General features: G+C 49.7%; 6 protein-coding genes across 6 annotated transcripts; 3 read left to right on the forward strand and 3 right to left on the reverse strand.

Moving 5' to 3' along the window:
- Pdw03_3451 (Lipase, secreted) lies at positions 1-1,362 on the reverse strand (the record flags this gene model as incomplete). Its single annotated transcript, XM_014676690.2, has 1 exon — positions 1-1,362. The coding sequence occupies one exon, from the start codon at positions 1,360-1,362 to the stop codon at positions 1-3; it is 1,362 nt and encodes a 453-aa protein (XP_014532176.2).
- Positions 1,363-4,503: 3,141 nt separating this feature from the next.
- Positions 4,504-4,869, forward strand: Pdw03_3452 (Dynamin; the record flags this gene model as incomplete). The annotated part of the gene is made up of 1 exon (XM_014676689.1): positions 4,504-4,869. The coding sequence occupies one exon, from the start codon at positions 4,504-4,506 to the stop codon at positions 4,867-4,869; it is 366 nt and encodes a 121-aa protein (XP_014532175.1).
- A 128-nt stretch (positions 4,870-4,997) lies between these two features.
- Positions 4,998-5,501, forward strand: Pdw03_3453 (Dynamin; the record flags this gene model as incomplete). The annotated part of the gene is made up of 1 exon (XM_014676688.1): positions 4,998-5,501. One exon carries the CDS (start codon positions 4,998-5,000, stop codon positions 5,499-5,501), a length of 504 nt encoding a protein of 167 aa, XP_014532174.1.
- A 1,361-nt stretch (positions 5,502-6,862) lies between these two features.
- Pdw03_3454 (Regulator of chromosome condensation/beta-lactamase-inhibitor protein II) lies at positions 6,863-11,770 on the forward strand (the record flags this gene model as incomplete). The annotated part of the gene is made up of 1 exon (XM_014676687.1): positions 6,863-11,770. The coding sequence occupies one exon, from the start codon at positions 6,863-6,865 to the stop codon at positions 11,768-11,770; it is 4,908 nt and encodes a 1,635-aa protein (XP_014532173.1).
- Positions 11,771-11,987: 217 nt separating this feature from the next.
- Pdw03_3455 (14-alpha sterol demethylase Cyp51A) lies at positions 11,988-13,959 on the reverse strand (the record flags this gene model as incomplete). Its single annotated transcript, XM_014676686.2, has 6 exons — positions 11,988-12,067; positions 12,130-12,139; positions 12,225-12,257; positions 12,332-13,411; positions 13,481-13,678; positions 13,744-13,959. 6 exons carry the CDS (start codon positions 13,957-13,959, stop codon positions 11,988-11,990), a joined length of 1,617 nt encoding a protein of 538 aa, XP_014532172.2.
- A 441-nt stretch (positions 13,960-14,400) lies between these two features.
- Pdw03_3456 (Proteasome subunit beta type-2 domain protein) lies at positions 14,401-16,287 on the reverse strand (the record flags this gene model as incomplete). The annotated part of the gene is made up of 1 exon (XM_014676685.1): positions 14,401-16,287. One exon carries the CDS (start codon positions 16,285-16,287, stop codon positions 14,401-14,403), a length of 1,887 nt encoding a protein of 628 aa, XP_014532171.1.
- Between the last annotated feature and the right edge of the window lie 296 nt (positions 16,288-16,583).

Genomic DNA, 16,583 nt, shown 5'->3' on the forward strand with positions numbered 1-16,583 from the left:
TTATAGGCTTGTGTTAAGCACTCCAACGGGGTCACTCTTGACCTTCGAGTCCCGGTCACCCAAATGGGTCAGCGCATCAATGAGCTTTGTGAAAATAGGCTCAAGCCCAGCACCAAGAGCAAACGGATTGAGAATACTGCCAAACTCAGTACTCGTGGTGCAGCCCTTCTTGGTCGTGCCAGCAAAGGCATCCTGGACAAATTGGATGGCGTCGGGGATGGCAATGATTTCAGTGGTTGCGTGACCACCGCTGGAATAAGTGGTAAACTTGACATTTGCATCCCAACTGCACCAGGAATCTACCATAGTTTTGGCGTTGACATAAGGGATAATTTCATCATCTGTGGTGTGGTAAACAAATGTTGGAGCTGTCGGGGTCTCGTCCTTGTTGACACCCATGGTGTTCTGCTTCAACACTGACTGAACGATCGGGTCGAAAACGAAATCCGTGCCTAGAGTTTGGAAGCTAGTGGCGAAAATTGAGCGTTCAAAGAAGGTTGCGAGATCCGCAGTGAAGCATTGGGACGCGGCGCTGCCCAGTATCTTCTGACCATCTGCCGTTACGACCTTGTTGAGGAAAGGGGCTAGGTCGGCACCGTAGGCGCTTGGTCTTGAGAGACCAACAAAAGCTGGGGGAAGTAAGCCACTGAAGGCTGTGTTGTCAATCTCATACAATGTGCCTGTAAGGTTGGAGGGAGATCCACCCTGCACCCAGCCCTTGATGTTCAGCTCTGACGCGTATTTGGGCTGCAAGGAGGCTGCCCACCCGGTAGCAATGGCACCGCCCGAATATCCGACACCGACAACCATGGGGTTATCGGTGAGACCCAAGGCCTTGAAGCTCTTTACGGCACGGATACCATCCAACACACCCATACCTGCGAGACGACCAGGTCCAAAGGCAGCATCGGGTCCCTCGTAGTCGGGAGAAGCCACGGTATAACCAAGAGCAAGGTAGATCTCAATGATCAATAGCTCGACCGCAGCGATCAAACTGTCCTGTGACGCACCGAGCTGGTAGGAATAGCTAGGCTGACATTTCGTTGCAGAGCTATCATAAGCCGTGGCGAAGGAAACGAAACGATCGAGCTTAGTGTTCTTCGGCTTGAACACCGTGGTAGCTGTTGCAATGGCCGAGCCATTGATTGCAGTAGTACGGTAAAGTAACTGATAGGCTTCAACATCAACTGGAATGAGACCAAAAAACGCGGCAGTGATGTCGCGTTGGTTCAGGATTGTCCCAGGCACCATGGATGCGAAGCCAGCAGGCGGCTGGTAGAACGGATCATTGTCGGGGGGCTGAACTGTCCGGCGAGAATTTTGATGCGCAGGCAGTGCGGAGGCAATTGAAGTGAATGCCATGAGCCCACCCAGGGCAAGGCGCATCATGCGCACAAGGGACACTGCCATTTCCCTGCTCTGTATGGAAGAGTTAAGGCTGTGATGCTGGACGAGGAAAAGGCTGATCTTCAGATTATATACTTCGGGTGATCCGGACACAATACATACCTTTCAACGGTTCTTGCCAAGACGAATGTGATTGATCTATACGGCATACTACCGAGGCTAGTGAATAGGGTGACGATCATCACCCGGTCCTGATTAATGGGAGCACGAGTACTCCACAAGTTATTCAGGGCAACGTATGATCGGTCTGACGCCCTACAGATCCCCCCGTTGATATGCTATTTTTATATCTCTAGCCCACAGAAGTATGAACATATGAGATGAGCAGAATGATCTCGAATCTATATAATCAGCTCGACTCATCTTTTTCCTTTTTCGGTTTCACCATCTGAATGAAAATTCGGGCCCCGCAAAGCTTCAAACTCGTACAGGATCGGCATCAGCCCGGCACAAAGTTGTTTCCTTGCTCCGGTCTGGGATTCACAAAAGGGCATGGATGTACAACATAAGATCCGAGGCTGCTTGCTGAGACATTTAGTGGAGAAACCCACTTCTGCAATATGATATGTCCATGGATACGTCGGGTTCGGAACATCGCCTCGGAACAAGCACGTCCGTCCAAATTCCGCATCCGGACCCAACGGTTATAGTTATGCACAGGTGCTCTAACCTTGAAATTTCTTAGCGTCACCCCTCAATACGCGGACATCTTGCAAGAAGTAGGTTCTTGCATAAAATGCTGTCATTAGCTTCAAACTGGCGCTTCGCATGAAAAGGCTTGGGTTGCATTCTTCGGCTTCGTTTCTTTCCACATATCCGGCGTTGGGAGCTGGGCCGTGCATTGAGCCGAGTACGGTGTTAGAGGTCAATGACCCTTCTCTTTGTGACAAGGATGAGGCTTGGCCAGGAGAAAGATTTAGAATCGGATACAGGACCGATTGGGGGAAGAAAAAGATTGGAGCATGTTGTACATGATGTTCATGGTCGACGGATGTATACTTTAGTTTACCCCTAACAAATAGAATACTAGTTATATCTGAATGCCCGAGGCCCTTGATTGTTTTGATACAGATCAGATGGAGCAAGTAAGCCAAGAAGCTGAAAAAGCTGAAAAAGCCGAAAAAGCCGAAAAAGCCGAAAAAGCTGAAATCAAAAGCTTGAGTGCACCTAGCAGGGGTGGACACCCTCATTTTGTCCGATAGGTTCTTTTTTTCTAAGTTTGATCAGCATCCATTCTTTCGCATGATCTCTCCGTTCTCTCAATCTTTTTCGCCATCATGAATTCATTCAATCTTAGAACGGAGGATACCAGCATGGCCACTAAGAATCTTACTTCGACCACTTTCCCACCGACAACGGAGACCTCAAGATTCATTTGACCAATCGGAAAGTATGTATGAAGATAGCTCTAGGTGATATATGAATCATCAAGCTAAACACATCACAAATATTGGGCTGTGCTGCAACGGTAAAAAGGTTCCGTTCAATCGGGTCATCGTCAAATTAGGTTTTTGTTTTTGTTGAACTCACCAGAGAATTAGGACTAATGGCTTACAAGAACTTACAAGCATCTTCCAGATATCTTCAGTCTACGTTCTTCCATGCCTCCAGGCTGGAAATGAATGGTGTCTTGGGTGTCCAGCATGTTTCACCGTGGCCAAAACGCTAACAAGCATTTACAATATACGAGATATATCTTCTCCGTTGGGTCCATCACACCCTCTTGTTCATGATGGCCAGAGTATCGTCATCCTTACACTCAATCGATATGGCTGTTAAGAAATATCTCCCGGAATCATTGTGGTAAGAAATCATCCTATGTGAGCAGTGGAATCTCGTCGTGTCACTAATCCTAACTGTTCCCAGCAGTTGGCTTACCCTGTGGTGAAACCAAATTTCTAAATAAGCGTTCTGTTTGTGAATACCATTGTAGCAGTCCTGTAACGTATTTCTCTTTGTTCTAACACAGTGTATCTCGGATTTTACTACTTAAACCCCCTTTCCCCCCAGACTCTCATGAATTGGCATTTTAGCTTGCAACGGAATATTTAGCAGAACACAATTTTGTCATTATTAACCGCATCCATTTCACCAACCTACAAAGTGCCTGCACAGGTAAACCCCTTCATGACTCGCAAGTACCGTATTACGGATCCTCATGATGTTGGCGAAGGCTGTTGTTGGGTCCGTGTTATACTTCTACCGGAAGTGAGGAATGGCACCCACCCGGAGATCTATGCGGTATGTAGAGATGTAGCGGCTTGAGATTAACATTTTTTGGGTGGTTTCTAAACCAACCCAATCCCACTCTAAATGTTAGAAGAACATGAAAATAAGATTGGAGGGTGCACATGGTGGTGGTTGCTAAGAAGCGATTCGCAATTCCGTGCTGATGCACACTTAAGGAGCAGGGAGGACTAATTAGGGAACTCCACTGGCATTGGCTTTAAATTGCCATTATTAGAGCGTTGCTGGAACCTCGCCCTGGGTTGAACTTGGAAGATATATAGTAGTAGAAATTTTCTCCCGATCCCATCTCCTCTCTTCCTCCTTCTCTTTGAGTTATCCGCTTGGCTTATGTCACAGATTCAACCGTCTTAGTTACTAGTTATCAACCATCTTCACCACTACCACTATGGTCATTATGTCTACCCCAAAGTTGCCTGGCCAAATGCTCGGTGATCCAGTGCTGCTGGACAAAAGTTGACTAGCTCCTAGCTTGCAACCTCGGTGAGTATGTCAACTTGCCCCAGCTTGTTGTTGTAGGAGACCAGTCTAGTGGGAAATTCTCAATTCTAGAGGGCCTTGCTAAATTGCTGTTTCCCAGAGATAGTGGGCTGTGCACTCGGTTTGCAACTCGCATCCTCTTCCGGTAGATCAGGGCAGACACGAAGAGGACCATCAGTGCCTCGATCATTTCAATATACGATAAGATCCAGGAGCATCTGTCTCGTTTGGCGGCATGGGAAGGAGCCAACATGGAATCACTTGACTCTGAGACCTTCGCTGAAACAATGCGGGAAGAAAGTTTTCGCTCCTTAAGCAAATAACAACTGAACCTTATGTTATAACCAGCCACTATAGGTTCACCAGGTCATGGGTTTATCGGGCTCTGAAAACAACCAGTTCAAGCCCACCTTCACCCGGGACGTCTTCCGGTTGGAGATTTGTGGACCCGAAGAACAGAATTTGAGCATCATCGACGTTCCGGGTGTCTTCAAAAATACTACGGCTGGTCTCACTACCAAGCAAGATATGAAGATGGTTAGAGACATGGTGCTGGGTTATATGCCCAACCCTCGTTCCATCATGCTGACCGTAGTCCCTGCAAATATGGACATGGCGACGCAAGAAATACTTGAGATGGCCCGCGAATGCGACCCTCAGGGGAATCGTACACTGGGAGTGTTTACCAAACCCGATTTAGTAGACAAGAGTGCTGAGGATAAGATCATGGACTAAGTTGAGGGCAAGTCCCATTCCTTGGCGCTTGGCTGGGTTATTGTGCGCAATGCCGGCTAGCAGCAACAACTTGACCAGAGTTCCGATCGAGACTTGGTCGAGGCCAAATTTTTTCGGAATAATCACCCATGGAGCAACCTTGTGGGGGGGAAAAGGCTGGCATTCTCTACGAACAAGAGTTTGCAACCAAGCCAACAGATGATAGCATTCTCGTATGGATCGAGGTCCAGTATCGTGTTTCCCGCGGATTCGAAGTTGGAATGTTTCAGACCTCTCTGCTGTGTACCATCATGAACAGGCAATCTGGCAAATGTGCCGACTTGGCACACGGCTATCTCGGCGACGTGATTGATATTATGCATACTTTTCTGCTGAAAGTCCTTGAAGTCATCTGCTCCGATGAGCAAATTCGTGACAAGTTGGTGAGTGTCCTCACCGATGAGCTATCCAAGAGATACCGAGAAGCAATGGAGCAGGCCCAGCTAGTCCTTGATGTGGAGCGCATGGACGTAATGACGTCGAATGACCAATTTCATGACACCCTCGAGGAAACGCAAAAGAGAAGACGTGTTCGATCAATTCCATTTGGTCTAAGAGACATTCTAATATCCTTCTACCAGTCACCAGGATAGGTATGAGCCTACTGAAGACAAGTCCAGAGCTCCACTGAGTAATACTGAATGGACCGTACGGCATATCCACGACATTCTGGCAGCTTTTTAGGAGGTGGCATCCAAGCGGTTCGGGGATAACATCTGCATACAAGCTAACCGGCTACTGTCTGCTCACCGGACTCCGTAAGCCACTTGGACTTTTCTCACCCCAGTTTGTTACGAACCTGGCGGAAGATCAATTAGCGGAGATTGCAGGGGAGAATTCGGCGCTGAGTTGGCGACGTGCACCACTGGAGAAAGGGACTCAGGACCTAGAAACTGGCCGGAAGATCATAATGCAGATCTGGACTACTACTGAGGGCGCATCTCACGGGGCCATTTATACACGAGCAAACTGAATTTTCGCCCGAAAAATCCCAAATGAGATGAAATGTCATACGTCCAACATAGCATATACGGGGGCATCCTATCAGTTCCCCACGGGCATACCTTGGAATGACCCTCGCCTCTCGTCCGGGGGCATGGAGGGACATGCACGTCGTAATTGGTCAGTGTGATCTCACAGAGGAGGATAACACCCATGCAGACACATCATACATTTACATCGTATAAATGGCTTTATTTCCCCCATCCACCCAAGGGTGCCCTAAATATTTATAGTTTCTACTTCAAAAGCGGATAATGAGTTCTGGAGGTCTCTCAGTATATGGACTTTGGAATCTCTTTGTCATTGTGATTATTCTTTATTCCTTCGACTCAATCTAGTGACAATTTTGGAATAACTTATTTCAACTTGAGTATGATTTGTATGATTTGTGTAGCCTGAAATCTCTGTACATTCATTTTTGAGACAGGTTTTGGCCCATAGTAGTTTGACAAGTCCGAAAAGACCGGGAGAATCCGATGTAGACTACTTGGTATGTATACTGGATCATTTTTGACCGGAAGGCCACTGTGACGTACTGTGGGGCGGGCCCACGATCCACGGATGACATCGAGGACCGGACTGGATTTCTGGCAAGACCCTGAACATCTTGCTCTTTCTAACCACCTGGGTATCTTGGGATATACATCTTCTCATCAAGAACCCCTCCCTGTTCAAAAAAAAAAAATCTACTTATCCGCCAAATTACCACTTTCGCCACACGCGCATACTCCGATCCCACAATCCATTTCGCGTCAAATCCACGACCAGAAAAATTGTGATACCGAGATCGCATCGACCTGTACCTATAGTGTCGGCAATTCTTATCCTTTCCCTTCGGACTAGAGTTCTCCTGTCACCCCAGCTCCCCCGTCGCGGTGCACCTCACTGTGGTGACGGCGACGCTCAGCTTGGGCTTGATAAGAGATTCAGCGCGTCGATCCACTCCGGGCACATGAGTAACAAGCTTTGGGAGTGTTTCATTCAAGATGATGTCGAGCGGTTCCAGCGGTGTCTGGCGAACGCGACGTTCGCGGGGCCACGAGCTGTAGGGGGCTCCGGAGGGACCTCCAGAGCTGCGACAAACCTCCCATCGAAGGCTGGAAGTCCCGGGTCCATGATTGCTTCATCTCCGAATACACCAAGAAGTAAGAAAATCCTAGAATCATCATCTGGAACCTCTGTGCCTGACCGGGCGGCTCTCCCGGGCGGGAGCGCGACTTTGTCGCGTGCCGACATTAATGCGCGTGATCACTACGGCCGTACACTGCTGCATCATGTCGCTTCGTCCTCGAAACCTACCGCCTTCAAGTTCGCACGCGCTTTGTTGAAAGTTCCGTTTGTCGATATATATGCGCAGGACTGGGAGAGTGGATGGACAGCTTTGCATCGTGCTCTTTACGCCGGGAACGCCACAATTGCCCTGGCGCTCATGGCGCGCGACTTGCAGGATATGACGGATTTCAGTAAAGGTGGTAATGCGAGCCATCCGAGTGGTGGCCTGATCAAGATCAAGGACCGTGAGGGTTGCAGTCCCTTTGACGTCTTCGGCGCGACTATCAGAGCCCGTGATATTAAGCATCTCTCTGAGGACTGGCCGAACTCAGATCTTGATGATGATATTTTGGGCAGCGATGCTGCTTCAAATGCTGCCTCAATCTTCGGCGATGATAGGGAAGATGGACCATACGCTCTCAGGAGTGTCATAAAAGGGGCCGTGGATATTTCTGCCGATGAAGTTTTCACACTGGGAAGCAACAAAAACCTCAACCTTGGTTTAGGAGATCAGGATGATAGACAGTTTCCCGAGCGCATCTCATTGCAGCGTCCCGAACATCTTTTGCATCGATTTTACCGTGAATACCAAGAAAACTTGGAACACCAAGGGATTGAGGATAGCGTCCCCGAGGGTAAATCGACCGAGCTGCCCATTTTGATCACAAACAAGCCAATGAAGTTTCGAGACATCATCATGTCCAAACTGCATACTGCCATAATCACAGATGACCCCGAGGCTAATCTGTTCATGTGTGGGTTTGGACCTGGAGGACGACTAGGAACAGGGGATGAGTCAACACGGTTCACCTTTGTTTGTATTGAAACGGGTGGACTAGAGGGAAAGAAAGTCGTATCGGCGGCTTTGGGTCAGGACCATAGCCTGGCAATCACCGAGCAGGGTGAGATTTTCAGCTGGGGAAGCAACAAGTTCGGACAACTTGGCTATGGTCTGCCCAGGACAAGCAACAAAAACGACGTTCCTATCCAGACGACTCCCCGCCAGATCTTCAACCCGTTCAAGAAAGAAACGATCGTAGGCGCAGCAGCGTCATCTATCCACTCTGTGGTCTTCAGTACGTCAGGTCTCTACACGTTTGGCAAGAACGAAGGTCAGCTTGGCTTGGTCGATTCCGATGCACGCTCGCTGGAGATACAAACAACACCGCGGCGCGTTGGAGCATCCCTTTTCAATTGTCCCATCAAGATGGTGTCCGCCATTGACCGTGCTACATCAGTGCTTCTGCAAAACCATGAAGTCTGGGTCTTCTCATCATATGGCTATTCAAAGCTCTCGTTCCCACTGGAGGTGAGCTCCAGATTCATCAGGGATAGCTTCATGGTAACCCGATACGACAAGACTGCGAATCGTGTCGTCAAGATTGTATGCGGAGGCAACACCATATGTGCATTATCCAGCTCTGGTGATGTGTTCACCGTTCAAGTCAATCAGTCCGATAGTTCATCGGCTTTGACGTCCACGACCAACCCTGCAAAGATTCGGAATTCGTTAGCCACACCTGTTCGAGCATGGTCCGTTAAGAAATCAGACATGGCAGTGAGTGACGTTGATGTTGGACAAGACGGTTCGATTATTATTTGTACAACATCTGGATCAGCGTGGAGAAAAGAGCGGCGGACAAAGAATAAGGAGGGAGCCTCGAAAGACTACAAATTTGCCCGCATACCTGGTCTCTCCCGGGCAGTGGCAGTGCGTAGCAATGCTTTTGGGGCCTACGCTGTCGCTCAACGTGACTGCGAAGTGACCAGAGAACAAATCCATGTCGAGCAAAGCAGCCTTTGGGAGGATATGTTGCCACTGTCTCCATTTTCAGTCCCAGGCATGGAAGAGTTGGACTCGATCCTCGAAGATGACGCTCAGGATATGCCTCTTGTACTGTCATCCGGAAAAAGTATCCAAAGAGCAATACTTTCGTCTTCGAACATGGAAAGCCAATTTCTTTCTGTGTGGACTGAGGGGACTGTTTGGCTGACCAGCTCCCTATCTGACTCGTGTATTCCTGTTCATGAGTTTCTCATATCTGGTCGTAGTCCCATGTTGGGAAAGGCATTGGCTGAATTTCGGCAGTCCCTTTCTTCGTCCATCCCAGATATTCTTGATATAGGATATGGGAAGGATGGACATCCTCAGATCCGCCTCCAAGGTGTTGATTTCTTGACCGTTATGAATGTGGTCTTTTTCCTTTACACGGATGGAATTCTTGATGTCTGGCGCCTGGCAAGGAGTTCGCCCGCAAACTCGGCCCGTTTCCGGCAGGTTCGCACTGAAGTTATGCGGGTTTCTATGCAACTAGGTCTGCCAGCGCTCGAGCGGGCAGCGCGGCTGATGGTCGAGCCGCAAAGAAGCCTAAAAACAGATATGGCTCATGCCATCAACCACTCATTCATGTTCGATAGCGCAGACGTGACTGTGCAGCTTAACGGCGATACAATCAAAGTGCACAGCCAAATTGTGTGTCAGAGATGTCCGTTCTTTGACACTCTTTTCCATGGTTATGCGGGGGGAAGATGGCTAGTCTCTCGCAAAATGGATCCAAACCAGAGTCTACATGTCGACTTGAAGCACATTGATCGCTCGACATTTGAATTTGTCCTGCGTTACCTTTACGCCGATACAGAAGAACGGCTCTTTGATGAAGTCCGGATCAAAGATCTTGATGATTTCATTGACTTGCTTCTGGATGTGATGTTTGTGGCAAATGAGCTAATGATCGACCGACTGTCTCAGGTGTGTCAGAAGATGCTTGGTCGATTCGTTACAACGCGCAACGTATGCTATTTGCTCAATTCTATTGCCCCTTGCTGTGTCACAGAGTTCAAGGATGCCGCTCTGGAATACATCTGTCTCAATCTCGAGGCGATGCTCGCCAATAGATATCTTGAAGATTTGGATCCTACTCTGCTTTGGGAGTTGGATCTGATCTGTCGCGAGAATCAGCTAGCATGCTGGCCCATCTCCCGTGGGCGAAATTCCGAGGAGTATGTCTTCGAGAAATACCCCGAAATCGTCAGCTCTGTGGAGGCAGATAAGCAACGAAGGATCGATGCCATGACTTTGCAGTCCCGTTTTGGTCGTCTCGAGCCTTGTGATGCGGGAGCCCGGTCAACACCCAACGAAAAGGCCATTCTATCTCCGTTTGTGCGCAAAGCGAAGACCAGTGTATCCGGAGGATCACCAAATGTTGGTAGTAGCCCAACTCTGAAGCCGAGGGATTCGGTTGGGGATCTAATGTTTCAAATGGACGATGAGACCTTCATGTCGCCGAGTGCGTCGAAAGGCAAGGGCGCCATGCGTGGGCTGAGATTCACAGAAGGTATACCTGAAGACCGATCATACCCTGGCTCCTCAGCTTTGGGGGCAAGTATCCCAGAGGCCGAGTCCTTCGGCGATCGTTTTGACTTGAAGGATCAAATGTCTTCCCCGCAAGACCCGCTACTGGCACAGTCCCCATCTGAATCCAGGGCAATAATCAGAAACCAAAAACAAGCTCTGGCCTCATCCTCTAAACCCTCTTCTGCGCCATGGACTTCGCCAATGATTTCGAGTTCCAAGAAGGATATCAAAGAAATCATGGGAGAAGCATTACAGTCTCGGGTATCAAACCTCACGCTGGGCATGGTAGATCGACGCGAAAGCAGTGGTAATTTTGTGCCCAAGATGTCCCAAAAAGAGCGAAAGAAGATCCAGCAACAAAAGATACAAGATCAGCTGGCTGCCCAGCAGAAGGCGAAGGATGTACCGCAGAACCCCTGGCAGAAACCAGCAGCTTCCTCTCCAACCTCGCTCCCTCAATTTGGCCCTCTGCCAGGTCAAATCGCCCCGGCTTCTGGGGCCGTTAAAGCTTCACCTCAAAGGCCCATGACTATGCGGCAGACTGTGGCCGGCACGCCACAGCCAAAGTCCGAAACAGTGGCTACACCGATGCAAACACAACGCCGCAGTGTGTCAGGCAATTTACAGCTCTCTTCGCATTCAAAATCTTCCACAATGGGACCTTCGACAGCGACATATAACAATCAACCAACATCGCCACAGCCAGCCATCCAGTCAATTCGTCACATCCCACGACCTGACCTAGCAGGGTCACGATCTCCATCCTCTGGCTCGTACTCTTTATCGGCTATTTTGCTCCAGCAACAGACCGAAAAGGAAGCAATCCGCGAAGCAGCCACAGCCAAGCATAAAATGCAAGAGATCCAGGCTGAGCAGGAGTTCCAGCAATGGTGGGATCAAGAAAGCAAGCGTGTACAAGGACTGGTAGATCCCGAGCCAAGTGAACCTCGCCCAGGAAAGGGCGGACGAGGGGGCAAGGTGCCTGGCGCTACCGGTGGCCCTCGCAAGCGTCGAGGCACCAAGAATACCGGTGATGGACCTGCTCCCCAAGATCATCGACGCGTATCGGCTCCAAGCTCCGGGCACACAACACTTAAAACGAATCAGAGTGGCCAGGCTTCAAGCCAGTCTCGAAAAGTCCCAAACAAAAATCGTGCTGGAGGTATTGCTGGGAATGCTAATGGTCGTCGTGGAGGCGGTAAGCAGTGCGGTAAGGACAAGCACGACGCATAACGCGATGAGAAGAAGGCATTCGTTCTTTCATTGGCTTTTCTTCTGTGACTTTTGTTTTTGGGATACTTCGCATTGTATGTTGTCAGCTTCCATTCAACTTCCACTGAGATAAGATTGCTTTTAAACCACTGCTTCAGCTGTTATCTCATTACGATCACCTACCACCGACTCATACCCTTTCCTCCTATCCACCATTCTCGATATTTTTTTTTTTAATTTAGAATCTTTTTGGGCGAACATGGCGCTTGATTGAAGCACCCATCACCTCAAAAAGACCGGTATAGAATTTTGGACTGCCTATTATTGATACACCACCTCGCGTGAACCTATGATCGTCTAGTCTCTTTCAAGATACAAACCTTTAGACCCCTTTTCATGAATTAAAAGTTGACTGGCAATCACCAGGGCTAACAATATTCGGCTGCCAGCCCTATGAACGGACTTCCCAGCGTACAGTCGCCGGCTGCATAGGACGTGAAAAGAGAGACTGAAAGAAAGTCAGCCACATGGTCTCGTCAACGCAAGCCAAAAAAAAAAAAAATTAAAATAAAAGAGGCTTACCGAGTAATCCGTGTCTGGCACCCCTTCCATTCCCTCAGGATTAAAAAACCTGAACTCCCTCACAAGCGTAGCGATAATAACCCCCAAATTAAGATACGCAAACTTCTCACCGATGCAACGATGTCTACCGGCCCCGAACGGCAAGTACGGGCTGCGCGTTCCCTTGGAGACAGCCCCATACCCATAATCTACCGTATCAGAAGAATCCTCGGCCTCAACCCGACTCTCCCAGCGATGCGGATCCCATCGCAATGGATCACGGAAGTGCCGCTCATCCCTTGCTGTAACACCAGGCGAAGAGAGCAACGTATGCGACGGCGGAATCACAAAATCAGTCCCAGGCACCGGCATCGGATTCTTCACTTTCCGCATAAGCGTGTGAATGGAAGAGTGGAGACGCAGCGTCTCCTTGATCACATTGCGGTGCAACGGAAGCTTATCCAAATCCTTGTACTGCAGCGGCGGGAGATCAGCGCCCAAGTTGTTGACCTGTTCGGCAAACAACTTCTCCGTCATCTCGGGCTGCGACGCGAGTCGAAGGAGAATCCAGCAGCTAATCGAGGCCGACGAATGCTGGCCCGCCATCAACAATGTGATCATCAAATGCGCGATTTCCTTGTCTGGAATGGGAGTCCCGTCACGATACACGCAACGCATCAGGTTCGAGATCATGTCGGTCCCTTTGGTTTTGTCCCTGCCGTTGTCGTTGGCTTCTTCGCCGGCTTCCCGTCGCGCTTGGATGATATCCACATAGATCTCGCGCATACGGCGGTGTGCTCTATCGCGCTTGCGGTTTTGGGGTAGCGGTGCCCAGGGGAGCATGAAGTTTATTGGGGTGAAGCCGAGGTCGAGGTCGTGAAAGAGTTTGGCGAACTCGGTGGTCAGTTTTGATCGTACTTCTTCGCCTTGGAGGGTGCGGGCTGCGGTAAAGGTGGTTATCTCGGCCATGGCGGGGACGAGGTCGATGGTACCGGATTGGCCTTTGAAGCTGGGGGATGATTTTATGTAGGAGCTTATTTCGTCGGCGATTAGGGGCACATAGGATTCTAGAGCTTCTTGGCTCAGGCCGTATTTGATGAACTGATTAAGGAAGGTTTAGCATTAGCTCTGGGAGTTCGAGGTATGACGACTGATAGGAAGGAGTTGTACCTTCTTTTGCTCCATAAGTTTGGAATTTGGACAGTCGTAGACAACGTCAGATCCGAAGACGGGGGTTGTAAGCTTGCCGTAGATTTCCTCGGCGTTGACGTCCTTCAGCTTTCCATTGAGAATGAACTCATTTCCTTCAACGCCGAGATATACGGTTGTTTTCTTGCCTAGCAGAATGAAGGTGAAGATATTGCCGTACTAGACATGTTCATTAGTAGGCGTCGTCTTGTTATTTGGAAAGTGTTAGGAGCTGCTATACACACTTTGGCTCGAGAAGCGAAGAAGAACTGGTACGGGTCCATGCCATAGGCGACTGTACTCCCAATGAAAGGAATCCAGTGAAAGACAACAGGTGGTTCTTTTCTGTTGTAGAAGACAAGCTGTTTGATCACATTGAGGACAATTGACGCCAGAACAAGTCCAGTAGTATAGTATGCGATGCACTTGATCTGCCCTGTTACCAATGGGACGAGATCCATGATAGCTTTAGATCCCACTGGGAAACTGAAGGTTGAAGAAATCTGGAATCGGAAGTATGAGGCCACACAGTTAGGGTTTTGTAAGACAAATCAGGAGGGAAGGATTGACGATTAATCATCAGGTCAGGCCATCCCCAGATGTCACACCAGCCGGAGCAAAAATGATCCCTGGGGCCACTTCAAGGCAGACGATTTGTTTTGGAGCTACTGAAAATAATAGGCATACTAGGCACAGTAAGTTGTGACCAGGTTTGTTGGTTACTACTCATATCAACATAATGGAGCAAAAAGTGAGTGCACGAAAGCCAAAATAAAACCCCGAATAAGAAATCATGTCCAACCTGATCGCTGAAATAGAAAAAATAAATAAATTTGCCCTGGAATGCAAACGCCGAACCATAAAGCTAACCGTCATAAACATAAAGGGGCGAAAATCATAAATTAGCCGTGGATGGCGACCTCTCGGCTCTCCCACATCCGGCGGATCAGCATGGCGCTGTCGTTCATCTGGATTCCTTCGTCATTGTCACCAATCAGGTCATGCGAAGCTTCGGCTGAAGTGGAGAAGATTCGATGAGATGGATCCTTGGACTTGGCGGTCTTTGCGGTATTGATGAGTTCGTCGTTTGTTGATGGATCTTCAGAGGCGGTGGGATTTTGATCACGCAATTGAGATTCAGATGCAGGGCTGGAGTTGAGGCGACTGGGCCGTTTCCCTTGCTGCAGAAGGGGTAGCGAAGGAGCTGATTTAACGGGCTTGCCGAGAGCTGATCCTTGCTCCGCTTGGTTGGCTCGGACAATATGACGAAGACGAGCGAAGCTCTGACCGGTGGGAGACTGGAAACGTCGCACGACCATCAGCTCTAGTGATGTCTTCTCGTACGCCTTGCGGATGTGACGGGTTTCGCTGTCGTGTCCTGCACTGCCAGCTCGACCGTCGCCGTTGAGCCCCCTGCTGGCATCATACGTGCTGTGGCTAGCGGCAATAAACGTTGGGTCAATGGCAGACGGTGGAACTGCTGCTGTCACTCCATGGTTATCAGGAGGAGAGTTATTGAGGGCGGCAGTACGTTGAAGCCAGAGCTTCTGTTGTGTGCGAGAAGGCAGGTCAACACCGCGCGGTCGTGCAGGAGACACCGTCAATTTGGCCACTGCACTACTCGGAGAGGGCGGTGTTTGTGGGTGGTAGTGAGGGAGGAACGACGAGGGAGTATTTGGGTCGGAATCGGTGCGAGAAGATGCCTGCATGCTATTCGTGTTGTTCAAGATGAATCTCGACACTCCACCTTCCATGGAGGATGAGGTGGCTTGGGGTTGAGAGCCTGGCATGCTTGCCATGCTGGTTGTAGAGAATGTGCGCCGAGCGTTGTCTTGGCCAGCAGCCAGGTTGAGAGACGCGCTACTACGCGATGCGGGATTGAGATTCTTGGCTTCTGGCTTCACCATGGCCGAGATAGAGGACATGGCAGGGGGCGCTTTGGATGAGTGTGTAGGAATTAGGAGGCGGGTTGCTATGTCACCCTGTTCGGTGTGCTGACTAGACTCTTCGACTTCTTCTTCTGAACCCTGCTGCTCAGCTTCCTCGGCCTCGGCCTCAGCTTCATCCTCGTCCAGTTCAAGGCGCTGTCGGACGAACTTGGTGGTGATCGATTCGGGTAGACTGGTTGCTCGAGGCATTTGAGGGTATGGTCGCTTGACAAAGGTGAGGTGGTCGACAAGAACGGTGCTATTGTCTGCGCTGGGGTTGGATGGTGCCACCGAGTTGCGCCTCGTACTTTCGGGTGACTGTGTGGTATCTTCCCACTCAGCTTCATCGGTCTCGTCATCCCCCAGCTCAAAGCCGACCGTCTTTTTCTTTACCGTGCCGGAGGGCGGCCGCTCAGTCACCAACGCTTTCTTCCCAACGGCTGACGGATTTCGGCGCAACAAAGGAGTGGAATAGTTTCTCTTCATGGAAGGATCAGTTGTGTGATCATCCGCAACGTTATCCCAGCGAACGTGTCCGCTTTCTTTTGGGCTCGCTATTGGAGTTGCGGGGGCCGACTTCTTCCGCTGATGATGCCGCCCAGCAGTCTCGGTAGCTAGTTGGATTCGTTGGAGTTTGTTAAAGTTTTTGCTGGTAGAAGGGTTGCGGTGATGATTGCGATGAGCACCAACAACATGGGCGCGGTGAGGTTTATGATGTAGAAGTGCTTTTTGCGTGTGAGAAAGCGATAGGTCATTAGGATTGGCGCTGCGCGTGACGACTGCATGGGAGGACACGGCACGGCGACCGAGACCCGGGCGCTTGACAGGGGAAGAGGTATTCGAGGCGTTAGAGGTAGGCATGGCGGTAAGCGAAAAGCTCCCAGAGGAGCCACTGGCGGATAATCAGATGTGCCCACGGAGCATAGAATGTGGGGATTGGCCGAGGCAAGTTGATCAAGAGGTCTCACGGCAGATTAGAGAGCATGCAGGCAAAAAGTAATGAAGACTCAATAGCTGGAAGCCGTGTTACACCGGTTTGAGCCACCACTAATAATGAATGAAAAATCAAAGGGAATGTGAAAAGAAGAAGAACAGGAGAGAAATCCGGGGAGGCAAATTAATGAAATGAAGAAAGAGGATGATCTCGCTGTCTTCGG

The sequence above is a fragment of the Penicillium digitatum genome, chromosome 1 (genome assembly GCF_016767815.1).
Source record: "Penicillium digitatum chromosome 1, complete sequence".
Lineage (NCBI taxonomy): Eukaryota > Fungi > Ascomycota > Eurotiomycetes > Eurotiales > Aspergillaceae > Penicillium > Penicillium digitatum.